The sequence below is a fragment of the Cibotium barometz genome, chromosome 9 (genome assembly GCF_041138505.1).
Source record: "Cibotium barometz isolate CiBa-2024 chromosome 9, ASM4113850v1, whole genome shotgun sequence".
Taxonomy (NCBI): Eukaryota; Viridiplantae; Streptophyta; class Polypodiopsida; order Cyatheales; family Cibotiaceae; genus Cibotium; species Cibotium barometz.
This window is the reverse complement of record NC_141054.1, coordinates 30,420,705-30,447,464: the sequence shown is the minus strand read 5'-3', so window position 1 is coordinate 30,447,464 and position 26,760 is coordinate 30,420,705. Positions and strand designations below refer to the sequence as shown.

The window sequence follows — 26,760 nt, the reverse complement described above, 5'->3', positions numbered from 1 at the left end:
CACACACATATCTCAAAAGGCACAGCAATTTGCCTTCGAAGTTCAGAAGGCTCGTTCCAACAAGATCTCATTCTATCGCCTCTTTTGGGGTGTGATATGATCTTAGGAATCCAATGGTTTCATCAATATGAGCCTATTCCCGATTGGGGACAGCTATAAATGATGGAAAAATACTGGATAAATCCTAATACATGCTAGACGTTATTTGAAGGCTTCTGCAATGGATGAATGCTATGCATTATGCAGAGTGCTTTCTAATGCAAACCCTAAGGCTTCTATTGACTCTACATGCATGAATGCATCTGTTCAAGTGAGTTAAGGAACTTGGACTGACTGACTAACGGTCGAAGGCCGAGAATGACCTACGTAGCTCGTGCTTGACTTATCATCGACTAAGGATTATAATGGAGTCACGGCATACGACAATTATCATCCTAAAAGGGTACTAATAATGTACAATGTCGCATTGATGATGATGAGCCATCTTGTCACCATGCACTACAGTGCAGAGTGCATGTGACATTCCCTCCTGCTTAGCTTGGCGGCAAGTTCATGGCTTGCAAGTAGTCCGCCAACAACGGGGTAACTCTTAAAAGAACTCCTCGTCTAGCCAAATGGCTTCATGGGTACCTCGATCTCGGAACTTCGTATAGAACTGACGTATTCGTCAACCGGAACTATGCTTCCAACGATGAAGAAGGATCTGCTCAGACTCGATGACTTCTGCTTCGTCTACCACATCTGGCTGCTGTTCATCTGAAACATCAAACACTTCTCTGGTCCAACATATGGTTTTAGCCAAGAAACATAGAAAACATCATGCATTGTCCAACTATTAGGCAACTTCAATTTCATGGAGACATCACTTATCTTTTTGACTATTGAGAAAGGTTCAAAACTACGGAATGAAAGCTTGGGACAACGTTTGCCCACTTGTTTCAATCTCTGTTTCATGATGCGCAGATAGACCCAATCCCCTTCCTTGAAGCAGACATCTCATCTAGACTTATTTGCTTGTCTGCTATAAGCTGCCTGTGCTTTGGTCAAGCGGTCCTTAACTGATTGAATGATTTCAGAAAATGCTTCCGTCATTTTATTAGCCTCGAGAGATGGAGACACTAATCTCGTCAAAATAGAAGAGAAACGGTGACCAAAGCCTGCTTCATATGGAGTCCGTCCGACACTGGATAAATGAGTATCGTTCAAGATAGCTTGGACCAATGGAAGATAATGTTCCCATTTGGACTGCTGGTCATGACAATATGACTCGAGAACATCAAAAGCCAACTGGTTATAGATTTCTGTCTGGCCATCTGTCTCGGGATGGAATGCACTAGACAACTGTAACTTAGTTTCAAAGTTTTCGAATAATGCCCTCTAGAAATGCGAGGTAAACTTGGAATCTCTGTCTGATGTAATGGTGCTAGGCAAACCACAAATGGAGTACCAATGTTTGAGAAAAAGATGGGCTACATCCTCAGCTGTGGCCGTATGCTTGCTTGGGATAAGCATACAAAACTTACTGAAGCGATCTACAATGGTGAAACACTAGGCAAAGGTTGAAGTAACCCAGCCTTCTTTGTATGTGGAATCTTAACTTTTTGACGAATCTTAAAGGCTTGAACATGTGAATATACATCATGCCTCATTTTGGCCAATAAAAGGACCATTCTAATTTCTCAAGGGTACTGTTGATATCTCTATGTCCTCCAACTAAGGAGTCATGGGCATCATGGAGAAGGGCTGATCGCTTTTCCCGAATGACACAGAGGAGGTTCTTGAAGAACAACCAACCGTTCTGTACTGAATAAAGGCCACGCTTAGAAGTGAGGGCCAAATTGTACTGAGTACCAAACTCAGGGGAGTCGACATACTGGTCTTTCATATGGCTCATCAAGCTTCCCATGTTTTACACGGCTTCGGATGTGAATCTTGTGTATATTGATTGAAATACTACTTATTTGTTTGGAATATTGTATTTGTATGCTGCATATGTTTGTTTCTGGAAGCATGTGAAGGTACCATATATGATACAGGTTTATGGATTGCCGTGTGGGTGTCATCTGCAGGATGTATCACACAAAGACAGGTCCGAGACCTTGACCCCTCTCGTTGAATGTGGATATACTCCTAGCACGATTGGTGTTAGAACAGGAAGCGACTCCAGAGTGAAACATGCAGCGTAGTGCTAGCTAAGTTTGCATGCTCGTAATAGACATACGTGGCTCCTAGAGTGTTCGTGCTTCTCAGATAGGTAACGGCCAATAGAAATGAGTCCTAGGATCATTTGGTACCTGTGCTGAGATGGATGTGAGACATTGCAAGACTCATCCAGTCATCAAGGTGGTCCAAGAGTGTTCGGGCTCATTGATGCGTATCGGCCTGATCTAAGAATCACGGCCGTGGTGCGAGGACATTGATAATAATGAGGTGACACTTATGTGTTACTTGAATAATTGTTATGTGATGTGTGACATTATATGCATGGTTTGAAAAAAAACAATATAATGTATGTTTTCTTTTGAAAGGACTGTTTTTATAAAGGAGTGCGTGTGAACTCTCGTTTTTAAGTGGTGTGTGTGAGAAAAGTGGCAAATTTCAATCATGAATATGTGTGAGTTTACACCAGCTACATAGGTCCAATGGTAAGGCTAGACCCATGGGATTGGTTGGGGCTAGGCTAAGTCTATGGATCTAGTCGAAGTAAAAAAAGAATTAAACATCGGAAAGTGGACGGTCAAGTGGACCCAAGAAGCAAAATTGTGTTATTAGAATGAGAAAAACCTGGACGAACAGCTTAGCTTCATAATCAAGGAGTCGAAACATCTTGTTGAGCCTCAGGGAGCCACTTGATGTGACTTGCTTGTGAGAATTATCAAAGAAAAACACCTAGTGAAATCATTCATCTTTCCTATGTAAGGATTGTTCTAGCTAAACGGAGAGGAGCTAACGGAATAGAAAAGCTTCAGGACATTGTAATATGAGGCCCCAAGTGAGTCGCTCTACCCTAAGTGTGATTCCGCTACCATAGATAGAGGGGTAGGGATCTCACAGCTAGAATCAGAGCCGAGCCAAGTTTAGAGGATGTTTAGATGCTAGTGAAATCATCTTTCTTGCGTAGTGAAATCATCTTTCTTGCGTAAGGATTGTTCTAGTCAAGCTGAGATGAGCTGACGGAATATAAAAGCTTTAAGACATTGTGATATGAGGTCGCTCTATCCTTAGTGTGATTCCACTGCCATAGATCCGAGTTGCCTTTGAGCATCTAACCAATGATAGTGATGATTGTAAATCTTTATCTCAATTATCGAGAATATTATTTTGTGCAACCTTATCTGTCCACTATGCATGTGGCGTCACCACTGGGATGAGGATGAAGAAAAGTTTTTTCTTGTGATAGACATAGATCATCTTTCATTCTATGATAACCATGTTAAGGAGACACTCCATAGATCTCAGGTATGACCATTCTGAAGCAACCATTCTTTTTTTTTTCTAGAAAAAAGATCCTTCAATTAGTTAAAGCAAAATCAGCCACAAGTCGCTAAGTACAACCATGACAGGTCAGATACAAGCTTGCCTCATATAAGGGCAGGAAACAAGTGATCAAAGAGATGCTTCTCCTCCAGCTGGCCACCCTGTGAAGAGAAGGCTATCTCATAGGTAGGAGGGGGGGGGGGGAACAACCACACAAGTGGTCTGTAATGCCAAATGGGGTCACCGCCTCTATCTGTAAGGAAGAGGACAGGCCTGCGGTCAAAATCTCCCTATAGCGTCCCCCACTGACCGCCGAGGGTGTGAATGATATCGAGTCAAATGCTCCTAATGGTCTCGACCGGCAGAGTGTGGGTACCCTCGATGGCCTCGTTGCATCTAGCACACCAAATGTGCTAGGCTGTTATGTTGCCGCAAATCTCCCATCTTTGGCAGAAGCCTAGTCACCATATACCTGTCGATGGGGCTGTGATTGGTACTGCTACAATGCGATGGTGGGAGACCTGAAGGGCTAGGCCTCCCCCATCCTCCTCATAAGTCTTGACCACTCTAGCCTTAGTGGCCCAAGCGACAGTACCCCAAGTGATGATCCGGGTCGATGCCTTGTCCATAGCAAAGATACGTAGAATCCGCTACCAAATCTGTTGAGCCTTCAGACAATCCCAAAGGTAATGTCGTTGAGACTCCTGGGGGTGGCCGCACCTCGGGCAAGCTCTTGACTGATCTCCAACTGCCAGCCAAGAACCCACCCCCAAACTCCTGTGTACCATCAGCCAAAGAAAGAGAGTGATCTCGACCGAAAGCTGTCCCAAAGCCTCTTCCAGAAATCTGAAAGTATGTGTTGTGATAGGCCTTGAGACTGCCAGTGTGCTATTGCTGCCGAGTGCCATCTATCTCAGGCATCTGGATCCTGCGGCCAAGCCACATCGTATATGCAAAGAAGGGGGCATCCAGAGTCTCCTCCCAATCTGCAGGATCATGCCAAGTCCACTCTCCCGGGTCCCACTGCAATTGCATGAGAGGTCGGCATTCCCAAATCCATAGCCACCATAGTCTCTCCCTGGCCACCTTGGCCGGTGTTGGATCTATGTGCCATTCCCGTGCCCGAAAACCAATCACCCTCACCCTCTGCAAGGTGCAGCCTCTGAGATCCTCCAAGGGTGCTCTGATCTCTCTAGTCTGCCATGGAATCCGTTAGAGAAAGTGAGTAGACATTGTCCTCATCTGCTCCATGGACCGCCACAAGAATATCGTGTCTGGTAAACACGCCTAACCACACCGGCAACGTCGGATCTGGGATAGGAGTCAACCACTCCTAAGGAATAGCTGAGTCTATGTCGATGTTGAGCCTATCTCTACCCCGGATCCCTATCAAGCTTCTCTCCTGCTTCTCTTGAGGTAACTACCTGTGTGCAATCCAGTCTTCGAGAGACCTGGCTAGTCCCATGCTCAAGGCGCCCCAAGATATATGCGGTCGGGCCTCTAGCATGTGGCCACTAGGTAAACGGATCAGGGGGTTCCAAACCAAGAGCTGCCGAAGTTGCTCCTCTGAGGCAACTAGAACACTGTAGATGACTCCGCCCGTCCTCGCTAGGGAACTCCAGGACTGTAGATGACTCCATTGGTCCTCGCTAGGTAGCTCAAGGACTACCGACACAAACACTAGGGTTGGAGAAAAGGGAGCATGGATCCTCTCAGGGAAGTATACCCACCAAGGATGAGTCGACCTCAGGCTAGACATGCAAGACCTATGCTCTACACTGTCTACCGTACTCTCCGACCACCACCTAGCACCGGAGTACTCCTACAGGCCTCTCACTCACACCACACCCACCACTGACTACTCACTCACCTCGCTCACACAGAGAGAGAGACAAAACACCACAAGAGCGCAACACTGTATACCAAACTGTAGACAAGAATGATACAAGAGAGAGTCCTCTGTGAGAATGTGCTGCAATGAATGTCCTCCTTCCCCACTGCTGAGAGAGTGCTCCCCTTATCTCCTCCTCGGGTGTCCTCCTTGAAGTCCCAACCCTCATCATGTAGTGTAGAGGAAAGATCTTCCGTCGGGAAAAGGAAGATGGTGCTCAAGAGGATCTCGCTATCCCTCGGCAAAGGAGAGAGGTGTTGCCTCCATGAGTGCCATCTGAGTTGGCCCAGCACGTCGGAGATGTCGGAGGGCACCAACGGTGACGGTGGTCGGAGCGGTCGGAGGGCACCTACAATGACGGCCGTTGGAGCGGCCGGAGGGCTCCAACGGTGACGGCGGTCGAAGTGGTCGGAGGGCATCGGCGGTGACGGCGGTCGAAGATGTCGGAGGTGATGGTGGGAAGCAGATGTCGGAGATGATGGTGGGAAGCTCTTCGTGGAGTGTGGAGGACCTTTCTTCCTATCCACAATCACACTGTCTGAGGGCTGGCCTGAGATGATCCCAAGCATGAAGTAGACTAGCTGCGAATATGTCTAGGCTAAAACCACGGGCTCGCATCTCTGGGAAAATCCATCCAGTACTCTATGGCCACGGGCCCCCAAGGCTCGGAGTGTGAGATGAAATCCAGGCCAAGTGGAAGTCCTTCCAAGGCTCACCACTGGGTAGGAGTCCTATGACAATCAACTTGCCCAGCAAAGCACGGCTCTATATAGTGGGATCAATGAGGCCTCTACTACGTGGCTGAATGATCACTCTCCATGCCACCTTGGCCCTGGCTAGCCGCCCATCACTTCCGGCCCTCAAGAAGTTCTGGATCAAACGTTGTACCTGGCCAATACATGGTGGCAAGCCCAACACGAAGTGATGTACCACATGGTAGCAAGTAGTACCTGGTTCGCCACCACCACTCTGCCTACTAAGGATAGCCTCGCAGAGCTCCATTATAAAAGCTTCTTCCGAATACTCAGAAGAAGCAGAGCGAGCTGCTGCTCAGGAGAGATGTCAATGCCAGCCTAGCAACCGAGGTAGCGAATTGGAGTGCCCCTCGGGATCCACTAGAAAGCCTCAACTAGTCGCAAAGTCGGGCGAGTGCTGACCCTACCCAAAAAAACACACGTCTTGTGCTAGTTAATTTGCGCTCATGATGCACGGCAGAAAATCTCAATCGCCGCAGCGAGTGTCTAGAGATTCCCAACATCTCCCACAAGGTAGGCTGTTGTGTCGTCTGCAAACTCTAAGTCCAGCAGCTGCTCCTACGTGCGGAGGGGAAGCCACAATCCCTGAAGTCAAGTCTCCTGGGCGGAGAGAAAACTACTCCTCGGCAACAAATAGAAAGAGGTACAGTGCCAGAGGACAGCCCTGTTGAACCGAGCGGAAAAGGGAGAATCTATTGCCTCGGGCTCCTTGAATGAGAACCTGGCAGTGTGATACTGAATAAAGTCTTGAGACTCCACGAATCCACTCCATCGGAAATCCCATCCAACTCATAGTGCCCTCTAGAAAGCTCCAATCCACCCTGTTATAAGCTTTCTCAAAGTCTAGTAGTACAATGAGGTCCTGCTACCACATCCTGGCCAAAGCTGTCGCCTCCCAAAAGGTAAAGATGTTGTCAAGAATGCTCCGATCCTTAACAAAACCAATCTCAGTGTCGTGGATCAAGTCTGGGAGAAAAGGCTGAAGTCGCTTGCTGATGGCCTTGGCCAAAATCTTATAGGCCGTCCCTAGAAGGGTGATGGGTCTTCACTACCGGATCTCCAATCTGTCACCACCCTCCCTGGGAATCAAATGTATCAAGCCCTCTTTGAGCCGCTCTGGCATGGCACCTATGAGAATAATCCCATTGAAGGCAACGCGAAGGCCACCTTCCATGGGGCCCCAATGGCGAAGAAATAAAGAGGCAAGAAGTCCATCCTCCCCCCGGCATTTTCCCCTGGGTAATGCTGTCACCGCCTCTGCCAGCTCCTCTGAAGTGAAAGGGTCAATAAGAAAGACCAAAACAAGGTACCTCTCTCATGTGCCTCCAAACTCTCTTGTTGTCCATCACCTGGGGGGATAAAGGGGCACTAGTGAGAAGAGATCGGAAGAAATTTGTGGCGATGGCTCACATGTGGGGGGTCAAAAACAATAGCTCCATCCTGGCCGTGCAACCTGCGAATACCATCTCTCCTCCTATGGGGGGTAGCTATCTCAAAGAAATCTCCAGTAACTCTGTCACCGGCTTGAGTCCAGAATGAAGCCCTGGCATGATATCTGTACTCCACCCTCCTCTCCTCAATGGACCGAATCTCTGTGCGGGCGACAGCGATGTGATTCTCAATCCACGAGCTATCTACGGAACTCTCCTAAAGACGCTGTAAAGAGGCTACGCCCCTCCTCAGACTCCTCTCCTACTCCCGAAATCCCTCCAATCTCCTCCGGGCTGCAACCTGTAAGAAAATATTGATCTCCCCCATGCCATCATCCAAAGTGCACGCTGCAAAGCCTGAGGAAAAGTCCAGTCCTACCCATATCTGCTCAATCCAGCTGCAGATCTCGGGGTCCTGAATGAGGCTGTCTGGAATCCTAAAGCTCGCATGCGTGTCATGCCTCCATGGGTCCTCTATGGACAAAATAACTAGGGCATGATCTCAGAAAGTAGTGCTTGCCAGAATACTAGCCATACCTCCGCCGCTACAAGCCCATTCATTGATGTGAAACCTGTCTAGCCGAGAAAGGTTGGGGCCAGTGCTCCACCTATCCGATCGAGAGAAAATAAGACTCCCACGGCTACGCACAAACTCTAGGACATGCCAAGGGTCCTCTCCCCTAAGAATCAATATCATCTCCTCCCAAGCAGAGTACTCCGCTCCCATGCCACCTCCAAGTCTGTCCTTGGCTGCCTCTATCATACTGAAGTCACCGCCCATGCACCAAAAATCAGCCTGGAGAAGGGCCTGTCGGGGACAGTGCTCCAAAAGATAGCTCTACCTACGGCACTATTCGGGGCATAAATGTTGAGGGAGCCAACGTTATCCTCACCCACCAGAATGGTAACCCACTCAGCACGTCCTAGAACTATGACTCCTGATCATGTCACAGATGGCAAAAGCTGCTCACTGACAGAGAGAGACACTCCTCCCTGCATCCCTGAAGGGCCAAAGCATAGGGACCAAAAAGCATGATTCCTATCTGGTAAAATCTTCCCGCAACGATGGGTGCGCCCCTCAGTAAGGTGATGCTCTTGGAGGAAAAGAACGTCGATAGGTCCCCCCACCATAGCTCGTTGAAGCTCACCTCTAAGGACGCCTCGTCTATGAAAGCACCGAGGCCCCCCTAAACCCTGAATGTTCCATGAGACAATCCTCATATCAAGCTCTGTGTAAGGTGAACTATCGGAACTGCCCTCCACTCGAAGAGTCTTGGACGCGGGTTTAGACGGGGAATAGTCACAATCTGTCCTGATGTGAGGTCGCACCAAGTAGGCATGGATCTTGCCCTCCATGTACTGCCACTCTGTTCGAGCGCGAGAGTATGCATACTCCGTGCTCCATCGATCACAGTGAAGGTACCTGTAAGAAGGGGAGAGGCGTTGCGATAGAGGTATGCATGAACATAAAGAGCAACACCTCTAGGTTGGAGGTCACCATCTCCCCTTCCTAGTCTCTGTGGGCTGATCCACCAAGCTCCATCCTGGCCAGAGGCCATAGATGAGTAAGAACGTCAGTGATGCGGCGATCCTAAAGATGATGTGATAGCTCAACTGCCTAGCCCTGGATGGTAGCGGCCACCGACTCTGGATCCCACTCTGTCCCAGGGGCTACGCTCAAGGGGAAAGAGAAAATCATCACGCCATTCTCTGACGTAGAGGGTCTGGAGTGGTGGAAGACCACGCATATCCAAATAGGGACTATGGTCTCCTCAAAACTGTTTGTTCCTTCCGTTGGAAGACACCGGAAGAAACTATAATCCACAAGCTACCCCAAGATCCTAGGGGGCTTGCCTGGAGACTCAAGTGGGAGAGCCCTCACGTCCAAGATCCTAGGGGGCCTGCCTGGAGACTCAGGTGAGGCCGCAATGGTCATCTCCACCGGCTCAAAGAAGCAATGAATCAGGTGATGAATGGAGCTCGCCGGCTATCTCCTCTCTGGATCAAGGGCTGCAGGGGGCCGACAGGAATACTTTGGAGAGAGGGGGGGGGAGGGTGGGCACGGAAGAAGAGGAAGGGGGAGATGGAGCAACTGCGAGTAGAGTCGGAGGTGAGGGTGGGGAAAGGGGGGGAGAGGAGGCGGCGAGGGGGAGTGGGAAGGTGTAGAGGCTGGAGAGGGACGCTGCTGAGAGGCATCCATCGGAGAAGAAGGCTGATAGGGAAGGCTCAACGGAGAGAGAGAGGGGTCACCCGGCCCCACTGGGCACTGAGGGCAGAGTCGTGACGAGGGATCAACCACCGGGGGGAAGGATTCCGTGACTGGAGGGAGCCCCTGTCTGTAGGCGGATGTTGTGATAATGCTCGAAACGGTTCTTTGACAGAACCGAATCCTCCTGCATGCTGCCAGCCTGGCGTGCACGACGGTGACACTCAGCTCTGGTGCTCGGCCGGCGACTCAGGCGGGGGCCAACCGTCCGCCACTCTCCGGCTAATGGGTCATCCATGGTCGGTACCTGGTGCTCCGCAACCTCGGAACCTGCTCCTCCCTCAGCCCCTTGGTGAGATTCTGAGCGGGAAGTAGGAGGGCGAACCACCGGGGGCAGTCTCCTAGACTGACGCCAAGGGCACGCTCTGGCCAGATGACCCATCTGCCTGCAAATAAAACATTAGCCTCGAAGGCCGGAATACTCCACTCTCTGTATAATGGAGTCGCCCCAAAGACTCGGAATAGATATCGTGTGAGGCACTGAATCCGACGAGGCAACACAGATGCGGAGAGATGGGATCCCAACTGCCCATACGAGGGATGAGGCAGCGGGTTTTTTTTTTTCGGGGGGGGGGGGGGATCCATCACTCTCTCGATGGCACCACCAATCACCGAGAGACGAGGAAGGTATTCCTTCTTGAGGCCTGGAAAGTAGACTGTCACGAGAAAGCCTGAAGCCGAGGTCAGAAGCAGTCTCCATGCCCGCAAGGGAGACATTGACTACTCTTCAGAGAGATTACCCTGGCTTTTTAGTGAGCTCAGGAGTGAGCTCTTAGAGGAAGGGGAGTATGTCATGTGCACAATGTGTATCTACCGTGTGCTACATGCACACAAGACTAGCTTCGAGGTTTGAGGAAGCTTGGAGCTAGGCAGGCTGATTGACGAGCTGAGTTAGGGATAGACTAACGAGCGGGCACCCAAGTGTGGACCGGCCAAGAGCCTATAAAAGGGTGACCAAGGTTAGTCATTAGTTCATAGTCTCGCGTGTCTTTGTGAGAGCTCTATGGTCAGGAGCTTGGATCTAGTCCAGATGTGCACCTGCTTCATGCAACCGATGTCGGCAACAGTCTCGAGGCCCGCAAGGGTAGCTTCGTGGTGGTATGGGACGTCACGAGGTAGAGATTGGTTGGTACGTCCATCTAGTTAGCTTAGCTCGTGGCTCGGTGGGGACAACCGAGACTTGTGGGCTTCCCACGGCTGTCAAGGTTGGGAGGTGAGGCAGGCCTGTACCCCCGTTATGTTTGTTTGGTTTGTTTGCAGGTTTCGAGTATTGTACCAGGAGCGTTCTACGAGGAGATCCTATGGGGCATACCGCCACGAAGCTACCCTTGCGGGTCTCGAGACTGCTGCCGGCCTTGGCTGCATGAAGCAGGTGCACGTCTGCACTAGATCCAGGCTCCTGACCATAGAGCTCTCACAAAGACACGCGAGACTCTATATGACTAATGACTAACCTTGGCCACCCTTTTATAGGCTCTTGGTCGGTCATCGGGCGTCCACACTTGGATGCCCGCCCGTCCATACTTGGGTGCCCGCCTGTTAGTCTATCCCTAACTCAGCTCGTCAATCAACCTGCCTAGCTCCAAGCTTCCCTAACCTCAAAGCTAGTCTTGTGTGCGTGTAGCACACAGTAGATACACACTGTGCACATGACAAGATCAAACGCCGTTGGTGAATCGAACTCAACCTGGTAGTAGCCACGCCCCAATGTATGAATATCTGCGATCTTTGCATGCACACCTAGGAGGCTAGCCTGAAGGAGATCTCTGAGTTGGCCACGTGTGGGACGGCTACCGACAATCTTGCATACCGGAGTGGAGGCCCCTAGGGATGCTATAGTCGCAGCAAGAAGCTGCAGGTCCGCTTTAGAAAACGAAAGGCAGCTAATGACGGCCTCGGTCGGGGGAGACGGAGTGGCTGCCATGGAGTCCTCGTGGTGAAGACCAGAAGAGGCTGAAACTTGCCCGATAATAGAAAAAACCCTCAAGCTGTAGGTGTTGCCAAAAAAGGGCCGGAAGGAGCGCAAGCAGGAGGGGGACGCATAGGTTGGAGAGGGGGGGGGAGAGCAAGCGCGCAGACAACTGAGGTGGGTAGCAAGTTAAGAAAGCGATAAAGGCGGCACAGGTGATTGAGGGGGGAGGGGGAAGCGGGGCACAAAACGGGAGGAAGAGGGGGAGGTGGGGGGGGGAGCACAGTCGGGAGGGGGGCCAACGCACTGGCAAGAGTAAAGGGGGGCGAGAGCGGGGGCCGGGGGCAAGCAGGGCACGAAACGGGAGTAGGAGGGGGCGGCAGTGAGAAGGAAGGGGAGGCGAAGGGAGTGTCATGTGCACACACATGTACATACTTCTCACAGGGGCTAACCCTAAGGAGGCAACAAGATAAAGAAGGGATGATCAGAATAGAACCAGAATTTAGGAGCATGTTGTGTAGATTTGGCAAGTGTGGACTTGGAGAAGGACAATGGAAGACATTGCAGGACAGTCGGCTGTACCCGAGGGCTGTCAGCTGCAGGCGCATCAATGCTTGAGGATTTTGTCCAGTCGGCTGGCCGACTGCTGGTCGGCCAGTTCTCCTTTGGTCCAAGAGGCCTATAAAAGGCACATGTGCTCATTGTGTTAATCATTCACTCCCCCTTTGGGTGTGGGTCAAGAACTAGGATTGTTTTGGTGTTTACCACCTTTTATATGAGGCAGCCTAGGGCTGTAGACTAGGGTACCTTTTTGTACCATATGAATATACTGAATTTCCAGCTCTCTCTCTCTCTCTCTCTCTACTCTCCCTTCTGTCTGCGTTTTTGCATCAGCATGTTCTCAGTGGTGTTTAGGGCTACTCCCAGAGCTTCCGCGTGTTACAGGGAGGCGCAAGCGGACAGTACAGAGTGTGACGGTAGGGCGGTGAAGAGGGGGGGATGCAGGCAGGCAGCGCGCGGGGGGGGGGGGGGGGGGGGGGGGGGGGGGGCAGCTTCGCTCACGACCAGTTTTGTTGAGTAAGTTTATGCATCCTGACGCTACCATTCTGAGGTGAGGATAACAAGAATTGGACAGATTCTATGAATGAGTACTTTGCTGTTGCAGGATACAATGATAGAAGCACGATGGCTCTTGCCAAATTAAAGATGACTCGTGTAGACCAGAATAGTTCGAGAACCACATTGAATCTAACCATGTCAACCATGACCAACTGAAATGGGTATAATTTAAGGAACCTTTGAGAAGAAAAATCCTGAAGAGTGAACAATAGATCCCTAGAGATTTATGACATAAAATTAAATTCGACCTTAAACAAAGTTGACTGGATTAACTTATGGAATCGAGATTTGAAGCTGATCCCAAGAAGATAGGAATCTTCAGAAGACCTCGCAAGGATAGGTTATGGTTGGAGGAACTCAGTTTGAACTTTGCTCGGAGTTTCGATTGGAGAGTTATGATGTCTCATTGAGCTTGCAATGGTTTACACTGCTTCTGATGTGAATATGGTGTATTTTGATTAGAATACTGCTTATTTGTTTAGAATATTATATTCATGTGTTACATATGTTTGTTTGTGGAAGCATGTGGAGGTACCACACAGGTTTATGGATGTGTGGATAGTCATCCACGGGACGCATCACACAAAGGCAGTCGTCCGAGACCTTCACCCCTCTTGGCCAAATGTGGGTGTCCTGCTAAGATGATTGGTGTGAGGACAAAAAGCGACTCCGGAGGTAAACGGGCAAGGTAGTGCCTTGTGGCTAAGTATGCATGTTGGTATTAAACATATGTGGCTCGTGACACCAATCCCTGAAGTGTTCGTGCTTTTGGGTTAGGTGACAACCAGTTTTGGGTCAGGTTTGGGACCAGTTTTGTCACATCCACACCTACTGTACTAGGCACATAAACATTCAGTATACTTAGGACTCCTTTTTGGATGGGCACTCAACATGTTGTGAGCCCTCGTCCAGGGACATGCCGCCAAGCACAATCTAGGTCTAGGGTCAAGTCAGTGTCAAAGTCTCTATGCAAGTCCCACACAAGTCAGATGTCACCCACTTGCAACCTGTAATGATATACGTCTATTCAAGCACTTATTAGGCCTCTCATTGGGTGCCTAGAATAGTGGTCGAGGTCTTTTAGAAGGTATTTGTCCACATGTGAAAGCTTTTTGTCCAAGGTCACTAGCAATGTGAAAAAGGATCAAATGTGCACAACAGGGGCCATGGGCATTGGCCAAAGGCAGATATGGGTGCCCAAAAAACCCAGCAAAAGGGGCTATGGACTAGTCAACAAGAGGCCCTTTTTTGCAATACTTGTGTAGGGCTGGCTGACCAGCCATGTGGAGGCTACATAAAGCTGCCCTGAGTGCCCCCCATCTCATTCATTCAATCCCAGACTTGTGCAGTGAAGCTCCAGCCTCGGGCAGCAAGAGGAGCATCAACATAAAGTAGAGGAGGGTGGTTGTGCAGAGAGTTGTCACGTGGGGAGCAGTTACCTAGGTGACTCGGGCAGGGGAGGTGCTGCACTACGAGGATGGCACTAGCCTTGTCCTCCAGCTTTCACACTTTCGAATTATGGCCATCATCATCTCACTGGACTCCCAAGACCCAGGTATGTCAACGATGGGAGCGCGTCATTAGCATCTCCACCTGGCATATCTGGCATGCCAGGATGCCGCGACGCCAACATATATGGACGAACACCACACTCTTCGCCTCACCAGCAACTCCGACAGAATGCAACAGAAGCATGCATTATTTATCCACACGTGGAGCCGTAGCCCTTTCCTCTCTATGGGCTCGGACAATCCCTCATGCCACTACAGGCTTCCAATTTAGCTTTTTCCTCCCCCTCCACCATTGTAGAGTCCCTTTAAGAGCCGGAGAGAGGGTTGTACGTATTGCTCTATTTAAGCGCTGCTTTGTAATCTGAGTTTGCGGATGTTCCATCTTTTATGGCATGCACAATCTTAAAGAAAATTACTAAGTACTGGTCTATATATTCCATGGTAAGTAAAATAATACCTCTAAATCTTATTCTAGGATGAGGGGGCTGACGGAATACTGTGCCCAGAAACTCCTCCTCGTCAGATTCCAACTTGAAACCAAGTTTTCCTGGAAAATCAGCTGCATTTAGTGTGGAACGAATTGCAGATTCTGTAAGAGCAGGATAGCTCACACAGAGCCCGTAAAGGACATCAGCTAGAGCTTCCTTCAAGGACTCTACCACCCCACTCAAAGCAAGCCTCCTTAGAACAGCCTGTAAAAGATAGAAGACATTTCTGAGAAAAACCCAAAATGCATACTCTAAACACACAGGAAAAGTAAAACATGGTTACCTCAACAATCAGCATCCCATAGTAACCAACGACTTGATCCAAATGAGACATAAGGTCAGGGGAGAGGTTCCAAGTCCTTTGCTCTCTTTTCATGCTGCTGTCATTAGGACCTAAAATGCACTCTAACAAAAAACGTGCTGCAACCAATGCTACATCTGGATCCTTTCGATTCAAAGAGCCTGCAACAAGGTATAATCAGAACAAGTAAATACCATCAGTGCCAGAGAATGAGTGCAGGATAGGCGCAAAAACATGTCCATGCCTGTAATTTGACACCACCATCTCCTGGAGGGTAAAAGAAAGCTTGAAATGTAAGTACACCCATTATCCTGAAGGATTAAAACACGACCACCATGCATGTAAACCTTTGACACCACCACCTCCTAGAGGGTAAAAGTACGCTTGAAATGTATGCACACCCATTATCTTTGCGATCATGATAGAGACTACAGCATAGGCTCTGACCTGTAGCCGACGAGAAGATCTGGAAGAAAGCACCAGATGGCAAAAGAAGAGCTGGAAAATACTGAAGAAAGCTCCGCCCTAGCTCATACATCATACACAAACTGCTTCCAAAGTCCATATCCAGTAGATCTTCCTGCATTTTTTGCAAAGTGCTTGTGCTATTACCAACGTGACTCCTTAGCTCTATCTCGTCTGTTACCTTATCCAAACCCTCAAGCATGCTGGTAATGTCAAGTAACATAGCTGCCAAACACTTCTCCAAATCTGGGGTAGGTTTAAGCGATGCAAGAGCAACTACCTGTCAAATTTATGAAAATATGTCGGCTCTCTTCTGAATGAAACATCACGCCTCTCTCTCTCTCTCTGTGTGTGTGTGTGTGTGTGTGTGTGTGTGGTGTGGAGATGGGGACTACATGTAATCTCTTACTCTAAAACGGGATGTTCCGTTGGCCTGACTTGCTTTCCACATGGAGGAGGCTCGAGCACCTGTGGACTATTTGATGGGGTCTCCCGTTTCACATGCTTTTACCATCCCACCACCACCCATGGGGCCACATCACTCATATCTAGCATTCAGCATATCGTTACACTCCCCCCGCCCTCCCTCATCCTCATATTTCCACATAACACTGTCATCAATACCTTGATTCAATCTATGATGATGCAAAGATCCTTTTCCCGCCTTACCCGTAGGAAGAAGTGAGTTTGGCTAAGCACGAGGAAAAACTATACCATCTCTTTTTGCTCCGATGCGTCACAAATACTTGAGGAAAAAGGGATGCTCACACCCATCACATTGGGAGACTTAAGCACGCCACCTTAACAATATCCCCAATCGGTCCCAACTTATCCCACATCCGCCATCTTTTTCGCCGCAGACAATGTAATCGAAGCATGGGCTTACACACTTAACTATTCATGCAAATTAAACACTTGTTGATAGCCACAGCCACATTTAACACAAAACTGTGAAAGAGATATGCACAGGTGACACCATACTGCACCAGAATGGACCGATCCCCACATGGAGACAGCCAGATTATCCAAATATCGTATCCAATGTTACAAGTACCACCTTTGACACGTGCCCATAATACATACACCGATGAAGTATTCCAACACTCTGTGGGTACTGATTTTCCCCACAGTACTCACAAGCCTTCAAATACAATATGAAATTCAGTTGAATAGAGAAACACAATATACATCATAAATACCTGCTGTACTTGCAGATGCAGCAACAGCAAAATCAAGGCAAATCAGCTAGTACAAACAATAAAAAAGCTAGTACTGTTGGTTAAGCAGGTACACATGGCAGGTACAAACAGTAACACTGATTCTACCCATGGTACGGTATCTGTACAGCCATGTGTACAGCAGCAAGCACTGTGTATGGAAATGGTGCTGAGGTTGCACAGCTGTATGGACCATAATTACAGGAAACGGCAGAAACAGCACCCCTATATGCACAAGCCCAAAACGCGTTACTATTGGAAAAATGTTTCCCAGGTGGGAAAACAGCAGAAAACGGCAAGAGAAACAGCATGTGGACCAGTAATCCGCCAAAACCCCCAATTTCAGGGTAGCATTAGCTTATCTTGTTCCTTCTCCTCACTCAGCTCCTTTCTTACATCTTCATGTGTTTCTTCTCTCCCTTTTCTTCTGCCTCCTCCCCCTTCTTTTGCATCCCCCTTGCCAACATGGCATTCCCCCATTTCTCATAACTATGGTACAAACTAAGTGTTGCAGCTCTAGATGTTGTACGGAAGTGTACAGGCCTGCCTGGAGTAATACACAAAATTGTAGTGATGTTGATCCCGCAAAAAGTATGCTCACGAGCTCTTAAATATGTGCTAAGAGTGTTCAAAAAAGTGTATCGAAACATAAATAGAGTGTCTAAACATGCAATATATGTAAATCTGGGCACCCTTGTGTGTAATCCTTTTCACAAATATTAAAATAGTGCCCTCATTATAAACTATTCACCCTTTTACAAAGTCTTCCGACGTTTTTGAAAGAATGTAAACTGGTCACTGTAAAAACACACTGAAGTGTCCGCCTTGTAACCTTGTTCCCATGGCCCTTGCCCAAGTTTCTCCCAATGGCCTACAAGAGTAGTTTCCCATGAGTCTTTGAGCTTCCAAAGGCTTTACTGCCATCTCACAAATCCATGTCATCCTTCCAGGCACTGCCGACAAAACCAAGAATGCACAACACTCTGTTACTGGATAATCCCTCATTCCTAGAACTTGGACATCATAGCCTCAAGCAATGTCACTAGAGCCCTATTACAGCTACACAATAATAGAACCAAGGATTATGCAGACTTCCGAATGGCAAATGGGTGCAACACCTTGCACCTATTCCAGCTCATATCTTTAGTAGGGCTGCGTGTGAAGGCCTTCCTTCCTCTTGGACCAATAACACCATTGTCCCTGTTTATACAGTAGGAGACCCATGGACCCAATAACTATTGGTTTATCCTGATTGACCATACCTTGGCCAAGTCATCTCCGGCAGTTGGCACTTGAGTCTTCTAAGCACCTGGCACAGGAGGGATATCATACATACTAGTATTTTCCCATCACCAGCTGGTTCGATTCACACAGTCTCCTGAGGGATCACCTCTCCCCGTTTGTGTACAGCTTAGCACATTTCCTCAATCTCTCAACAAGGAATCAACCACATCATCTGCCTAGACCTAGCTTTTCTTCACAAGAGCCAGACATGGCTCTCTCTTTCTAAGCTTCACGTTTTCTAAGAGTTACACAGAATCTGTAAGAGCCGACCTCCGACACGTGTCCAATGGGACCAAGGCAAGTGGGAGTGACAAGACCCTTTCAGCCCGGAGAGCCCGACCACCCCCTTCTTTCACTACACAGTTAGGATGGACCAGAGCGCGGCAGTTCACTGGTCCTCCAAGGACATCTCTTCCCCCTTCCTCCGACATCTTTGGAAGCAACTATGGGACAGCTATTGGCCAAGGAAGATCGCTCTCTTCCTCAGCACTTAGCCCACCATAGCCTCGCCGTCAACAATTGATTGGCCATCGCAGTGTGTGCATTGCAGCCATCCCATGGAGTCACAGCGGCACTGCCTTTGGGACTGCCCCAAAGTGCAACAGGTTTGGCAAAGGATTCTTCACCTCTACACAACAATATGGGCCATTCCGTGCAACGTCACCAAGAGGCAGTAGCCTGGTTGGCTAAGACTAGCCCTGCTCTCTCCAATGAGGAGGCAACAGGAGGACAAGCTATCCGACTCTCTTCCTGCAGGATTGATACTGTTCCCACTCCCAATAGATCATCAAAGCCCTGGTCTCCGGGGACTAGTAAGAGATGGGAGATCATCAGGAGAATTGTCGCAAGGCATATATGGTGGGTCCGTTTTGCAGCGAGGACACCAAGTAACATGCAGCGGAAGTATTCGTATTGGAGGATTCTGTCACACACATGCTCACACCATCTTCTGTATCCTGAGTTTCGCGAGTTTAGCAATCCAGTTTAAGACTTCAAACTTTAAAGAGATGTAGAGAGAGAGAGAGAGAGAGACTGTACACCGTATGGGGTTCCGAATTACCCACTGAAGGGCTCCCTATCCCGTTACCGAGATAGTATTTGCTTTATTATCTTTAAAGAGACTGACAGTGTGACTGACAATAAACCAAACGCAAGACCTTTGAAGACCAAGAGTTGGGCTGAACTGTACACTGCTGTAGAAGCACCAAAGATGTCCAATCTCGAGCCTATGCACTCTTCCCAATGGAAGGAGAAGGAGATGCAAAGCTGATGCTGAGAGAGGGGCTATTTGGGACTGTTCTAGACTAGTATGAATGCTGCATTTTACCTTCAAGTGGTTAGAGAAAAATGATGAGTAGATGAATGCTGAAAACTGTATGGATGTAGAAAACGCAAGGTGGACTGCTGGGTGAATGCTCAACTGATGCGTTTTGCTGATACAGGGTGGCTAAATGCTCATGCGTTGAGGCGCCTAGTGCTGTAGGAGGAAAACGTTGAGGGATGATCGCTGAAACTGCAATCGCTTATGCTCCTTGTGCTGAAGATGCCAAGCGCCTGAATGCTCTACTACTAAATATGATGAATGAAATAATGAATATGATGCTAATCTATTTATATGGACCAAAGGAGCCAGTCGGCTGGCTACAGAGCTGGCCGACTGCTCATGTCCACAATAAATGCATAAAAGATGTATAAAATACTAATGATGGGAAAATTCCTAGTAAATATCTTGATAAATATACTAGATGATATCTGGGGTTTCTGCAATGGTTTAGATGCCATGAATGAATGCTATGCAATATGCAGAATGCTTTCTAATGCAAACCCTAAGGTTTCTATTAATGATGGAAAAATTCCTAGTAAATATCCTGATAAATATACTAGATGATATCTGGGGTTTCTGCAATGGTTTAGATGCCATGAATGAATGCTATGCAATATGCAGAATGCTTGCTAATGCAAACCCTAAGGTTTCTACTGACTGTACATGCATGAATGCGTCTCTTCAAGTGGGTTAAGGGACTTGGACTGACTGACTGATTTGCTATGGCTGAGAATGACCTACATAGCTCGTGCCTGACTTATCTTGGACTGACGATTACAATGGGATCATGGCGTACAACAAATATCATCCTAAATGCTACTAATACTCTTATAATGTTGCACTGATGATGATGAGCCAGTTTGTCACCATGCACTACAGTGCAGAGTGCATGTAACATTCTCTCCTACGTAGCTTGGCAGCAGGTTCATGGCTTCCAAGTAGTCCGCCAACAACTGGGTGTACTCTTGAAAGAATTCCTCGTCTAGCCATATGGCTTCGTGGGTACCTCGAACTCAGAATTTCGTATAGAACTGACGTATACGTCGATCGGAACCATGCTTCCAACGATGAAGAAGGATCTGCTCGGGCTCGATGACTTCTACTTCGTCTACCACATCTGGCTGCTATTCATCTGAAACATCAAACACTTCTGGTCCAACATATGGTTTTAGCCAAGAAACATGGAAAACATCATGCATTATCCAACTGTTAGGCAATTTTAACTTCATGGAGACGTCACTTAACTTTTTGACTATTGGGAAAGGTCCAAAACTACAGAATGAAAGCTTCGAACAACGTTTGCCCACTTGTTTCAATCTTTGTTTCATGATACGCAGATAGACCCAATTCCCTTCCTTGAAGTGGACATCTCGTGTAGACTTATTCGCCGGTCTGCTATATGCTTCTTGTGCTTTGGTCAAGCGGTCCTTGACTGACTCAATGATCTCGGAAAATACTTCCATGGTCTTATTAGCCTCTAGAAATGGAGACACTAATCTCATCAAAAGAGAAGAGAAACGACGACCAAAGGCTGCTTCATATGGAGTCCATCCGACACTAGATGAATGAGTGTCGTTCAAGATAGCCTGGACCAATGGAAGATAATGTTCCCATTTGGACTACTGGTCATGACAATATGACTTGAGAACATCAAAGGTCAACTAGTTATAAATTTTTGTCTGGCCGTCTGTCTGTGGATGGAATGCACTAAACAACTGTAACTTAGTTTCAAAGTTTTCAAATAATGCCCTCCAGAAATGCGAGATAAACTTGGAATCTCTATCTGAGGTGATGGTGCTAGGCAAACCACAAATTGGGTACCAATGCTTGAGAAAAAGACCGGCTACGTCCTCAGCTGTGGCCGTATGCTTACATGGGATAAGCATGCAAAATTTACTGAAGCGATCCACAATGGTGAAACACTGACTGTTACGGGATCCGGTGGATGCTAGTACACGCCCTACAAAGTCCATAGATATGTCGATGAAAGGTCCGTGGGGGATAGGCAAAGATTGAAGTAAACCAATCTTCTTTGTATGTGGAACCTTTACTCCTTGACAAATCTTACAGGCTTGAACATGTGAATATACATCACACCTCATCTTTGGCCAATAAAAGGACCGTTCTAATTTCTCAAAGGGTACTGTTGGTACCCCTATGTCCTCCAACTAAGGAGTCATAGGCATCATGGAGAAGAGCTGATTGCTTTTCCCGAATGACACAGAGGCAGTTCTTGAAGAACAACCAACCGTTCTGTACTGAATAATGGCCACGCTCAGAAGTGAGGACCAAATTATACTGAATACCAAACTCAAGGGAGTTGTCATACTTGTCTTTCATGCTATCTAAGTCCTTCCCCATGATTTCGAGAATGGTAGATTCTTGGATTGCCTGGATGCTGGCCTTTCGACTAAGAGCATCTGCTACTAGCTTATGCTTACTACGGATGTATTCAATCATTCCTCCAAACTGTTGGAAGAGTTGACTCCACCTGGCCTGTCGATCACTCCACTGGGCACTTGGCATGGTTTGAAGTTAAGTACTTGCTGGTCTGTTTTTACTGTGAAGACCTGTCCATAAAGAAAAGGCTTCCAATGTTTGAGCGTTGTGATCACACCCAAAAGCTCTTTGTCATATACCAAATAATTCTTTTTGGCGACATCCAACTTTCTACTGGAATATGCCACGGGTCTATTGTCCTGCTAGAGAACTACACCTATGGCTACATTGCTTGCATCGATAATGACCTCGAAAGATTCATCCCAAGATGCTAACTTTAATACAAGCACTTCTCAGACGGCTTTCTGGAGTGCATGGAATGCATCAAGCGCCTTGCCTGTAACTGAGACTTTTTGCTTGCGAGTCTTCAACCCCTTGAGCAAGTAGGCAAGAGGTGCTGCAAGGTTGGAAAACTGGTGGACATGGGTACTATAGGCCTCACAAAGACCTACAAATGAGCGGATCTCTTGGGCGGTCTTAGGAATGTCCCAATTTAAGATTTCCCTTGGTCTTCCGTAGACGTTAATCTCTCTCTCTCTCTCACGGTCCCTGCCCTCGACCTCGTGGTCCCCGCCCATGGCCGCGTCACTACAGGAGGATCAGAGCCACCATCTCCCACCACCACAAGACTTTCTCCCGCCGGCCCAGCTTTAGTACATTCGGTGCCACGTTGCAACGTCCTATGTGGGATATTTTTGGGTGATATGAGAGCTGGACACTTTTTGTTTTGGGATCAGATGTGACATTTCAGCTTTTATTACTTTCTTTGATATTTATTTTTAGTACCCATGATGATGTATTTCATGGACATGATGTAACCTTTTGGTCTCATAGGTCATTTTGGCCTTTTGTAGACGTTTATAACTTTCTTACTTTCTTTCTCTCTCTCTTCCTAGTTTAGTGCTAAGATGAACAGATAGCTAGTTTCAACAAAAACTCACAAAGCACGTGTTAAATCTGCAGTACATACTTTTGATAAGCAAGATAAAGGAGCTGCAACTCTATGCAGCTTAAACATTGAAGATGCTGCAACAATAATGCCAGGTAGGACTTCCACAAAAGACACCCCCATTTTACTTGCAACTGTCCCCCACAAGTTACATAGTGCTGCAGCAACAACCCCATCTGCAGCCCAGGTTATTGTCAGAGACTCTAGAGCTGGCCAAATGTCCTGTAACAAGTGCAGTGCTGGGTGCATTTGCCCACCATCTCCCAGGCCATATTCAACAGCACCTGATACCACATTTAAAGCTGACTCTAAAACAGCAGCCATTTGATCTTTATTCCCCTGCATCAACACCCTCATCTTCAGAACGTCTACATCGAAGGCTTAAGAATCGATCCATGATAACAATAGAATAGAATCAATTTATACCATCTGTTTTGATTACCTTGCCCATCGCTATCTCTTTGATAGTGGAAATAGCACCAAAAGTTAGCCGCATTAGAGCCCTCTCTGCATCACCAGGCGGAAGAACTGCAATAACTGAAGCAAGTCCCTGCACAACTGCAGCTTGCACCTGCATTTCTTGCTCCTTGAGCAACTGTGTAGGCACAGATAAAGCTGCTTCACAGCTTCCTATTAATGTATCTACAGGCCATGTGGCGGCAAGCAATGGAGCAGCTCTATAACACAATTCCTTCAAGGCACAAGCTGCTTCAATTCGAACTGCTGATTCACAAAATATCCCTGCATTTAGACACCGCAATTTCCCAGTACACCTTGCGTAGACAATTAATAGTGCATGACTTCCAAGCCCTCACTTAGCCTCACCTGCGCTGATAGAGAAAGTGTTGATCACATACTGGAGAGAGTGTTGTACCAGACTTCCTTCAATTGCAGTCCATTCCGCATAACTTTCAAGCAAGAGAACAGACGTTTCCATAAACTTTTCATTCTGCCTGTACAAACTACCTGCAAAGCACATCCGATTATAAGTAAAAAGAAGTTTGAGCAGTTTGGCATGTCTCAGGAGTCAATGTCATCACATCTCATGTAGATAGCGTACCATGCATCTATAATCCTCAGTGTTACCAAATCTCTTGTGCATATTAAAGGCCCTATCTGGATAGGAGATGATAAGAGTTTTCCCATCTACCAAGCATGGGGTGTTCCTTTGTCCCAACCTCTTGTGTGTTCACACAATCTGCAAGGTTGCAGCCCTCATCAAGTCCATGCTCCCAAGGAATCACTAGCATGTGATGTTACAACCTTGCTTAAGGCCTCGTCAGCAGGTAGGCTGAGGACAAGAACACAAGTATTCAAGGTTGAATCCATGTTTGATTTGAAAGGAAAGCTCTAATGTTGGTATGGCATTAATGGAGTGGCTGCTAAGGGGTTGGGTTGGATGTAAAAATGTTGTGAAAGGCTGGCAAAGCTAGACGCCCATCAGATACTCATGCAATTTCAGGGGGTACTATCTTGCAAGGTTAGTTGCAGGGACCCCTGGGCCCTAAGCTAAATCAACATGCTGTGATGATACTCATTTGAGCCATAAATAAATAAGTAGAAAGCAACAATACAAACCCATGAAGGAGAAAAATACAAAAATCACCTGTTTCATAAGATGATCCAAGCAGCCATGTGTAAACTGCTTTCAGGTAGGATGCCACCCCTTGGTTTTGATGTTTTGTAGCAGCAATCACCTCTTTGCTTATAGATGCAGTGGCAAAGAGACAGACTTCAGCATCTTGCCAGGAGGCTGCCCCATTCAGAAATTCTAAAATAAGAGATAAAAACGCTCCATTCAGCTCCTTGAAAACTGCAATCAAGGCACTCTCTGCAATGTTGGCACGAAACCTGCCATCACATGTACTAATGAGCATATACACATCCGAACAACCTTGGATGGAAAAAAAAATACTCAAAGCTTCCCAGTTGCACTTGATACCTGTTGAAGTTCTCCTCCTCAAGCGAGAGATCATCCCAGATTTCAAAACTCGGAGGGTATTTTGCAGCTTGCAATATAGCCTGCATACTTGAGAGGAAAAACTTGAGATAACCTCCAAGAGCAAGACTATGAATGCAAAAAAAAAAAAAAGGAAAAAGGGAATGACCTGAGCAGCGGCTCCAAAGATTGAGGGCTGGAGAAGCTCCCCACGCCTTGCATGCGGGATAGTTGCTAGACGAGGCCACGCTTCGACTGCCATCAGGGCTCCCTCCAACCCCAATCCACCACCACCTCTAGATGCATCAACAAGCCATTCCAGAATGTTTGCACCATCAATCCCTGACCTGCATAGGAGCGCCCCTTCTATTGACCCTACCTCACCGAGTAGCAAGCAAAGCCCTCGCGCACGCACGGAAATTCCTCCGTTCTGATCTATGCCATGTCCTGTGGCAGCTGTATCATACTGCCACTTTTGTGCAAGAATAGCTGCCGACTTAACAGAGACCAATATACCAATCGAAAAATTCCAAACATCACAGCAGAGAAAAAACACAAGGAAGAAGCCTTCAAGCCAAAATGTATTGGATGCGTTATGCAAAAAGAGGAACACACACACACGTGCACGCGCTATTTATGGGGAGAAAAAATACTTTTGATCAAAGCACGAATGGCTGCTTCTCTGCCAGGCAGGATATCCACTTGAGACACTAGTTCCGAAAGTGCCCAAACCGCAGGCTGGAAGACAGCCTCCATGGGAGACTTGAATGCCTCTAACAAGGATGTAAAGAGTGAGCCATACTCTGTATAAAGCTCTGATAACACAACACCTGCCGGAATCCTGGAAACCCATACAGGGCACTCCAGATTACATGTAATGGCTACAAGAATGTTCACAAACAGGAGATACCAAACATGGGCACAACATGTGCTAGGAAAACTCACCATCTCTCAAAACAGGTAAATATTTTTCCCAAGATTTCACTCTGTCCACATGACATGGCAACTGCATTCAAAAACATGAGCACTTGGGGGCAGCAATCCTCCATACAGTCTTTGACCTATCAAGACCAACAGTCAGAGTCACATCATCTCCAAGGATGCAGTAAGTACCGTGGTTGAAACGACATCAATTTGATAAAAACAATTCTAGATAACACTGAGGGTAAACACTAACCATCCATGATAGGTTACGTCCTCGATGCAACGTTTCCTCTGCAAGTGCAGTTAACAAATCAATTTTGAGCGCTAATTCCAGTTTGGACTCCCCCACAACATTTGCTACTAGCTGCAACAAAGCAGAAGGCCTCACTTTAGCTTAGTTTAAACCTCCAGGCCAGAAAAAAACCTCAAATATACCATGCATAAAGTTGTTGGGAAATTCAATGTAAAAGGAGTCTTGAATATAAAGTGTATGAAGTAGGCCTGAAATAAGTGGTTCTGATGTGTGAACAAACACTAAGTGTGTGTAGGTTCTTTATACATAGGAACAGCCCCTTAGATTATGTAAGCAATGATGATGTGTCAAGGTGCCACCAATAAGGGACACCTGGCACCACATCTAGACATGTGGCATATGTGGTGGCAGCCTGTGCACACACCTTGTAAAGGGGGTTCCTCCTATAAAAGGACTTTTATTATGATGTAAACTTGCAAAGATGTATTCTCTCGTGCATCTGACTTTATTAGTTTAGGTTTAAACATTATTAAAGCTTCGTTTTCTGTGTGCACTCCCGCCATGATCCAATCTCTCTTGAGTTAACATTTGGTATCAGAGCATTACGCTCCTGTGCCCTTGTGCCCTTGCTCGACTACTGTGGCTTCCCATCGCTGGCACTGTGGGCGACGGGCGCGGACGAACTGGACAATGACGGCGACACAATGGCCATGTGACTGCAAGTGGTCGGATGATGTGTCGAAAGAGGTCAAAACAGCA

At 47.4% G+C, this 26,760-nt stretch overlaps 1 protein-coding gene across 4 annotated transcripts in view; it reads right to left on the bottom strand.

The window, feature by feature from the left end:
• The window catches only part of LOC147635444 (uncharacterized), a 47,968-nt gene that overhangs the window by 14,575 nt on the left and 6,633 nt on the right, over positions 1-26,760 (bottom strand). Inside the window, exons 2-13 of one of the 4 annotated variants that reach the window (XM_086802708.1) lie at positions 26,002-26,112; positions 25,770-25,885; positions 25,478-25,665; positions 24,994-25,313; positions 24,828-24,907; positions 24,492-24,736; positions 23,711-23,851; positions 23,328-23,605; positions 22,907-23,224; positions 15,595-15,892; positions 15,130-15,308; positions 14,816-15,050 (exon numbers count right to left, since the gene is read on the bottom strand). In XM_086802708.1, the coding sequence (XP_086658834.1) occupies positions 14,816-15,050; positions 15,130-15,308; positions 15,595-15,892; positions 22,907-23,224; positions 23,328-23,605; positions 23,711-23,851; positions 24,492-24,736; positions 24,828-24,907; positions 24,994-25,313; positions 25,478-25,665; positions 25,770-25,885; positions 26,002-26,112 (2,509 nt within the window). Of the gene's footprint in view, positions 1-14,815; positions 15,051-15,129; positions 15,309-15,594; positions 15,893-22,906; positions 23,225-23,327; positions 23,609-23,710; positions 23,852-24,491; positions 24,737-24,827; positions 24,908-24,993; positions 25,314-25,477; positions 25,666-25,769; positions 25,886-26,001; positions 26,113-26,760 lie in introns of all 4 variants that reach the window. The other 3 variants (XM_086802711.1, XM_086802707.1, XM_086802710.1) reach the window with 3 other exon arrangements.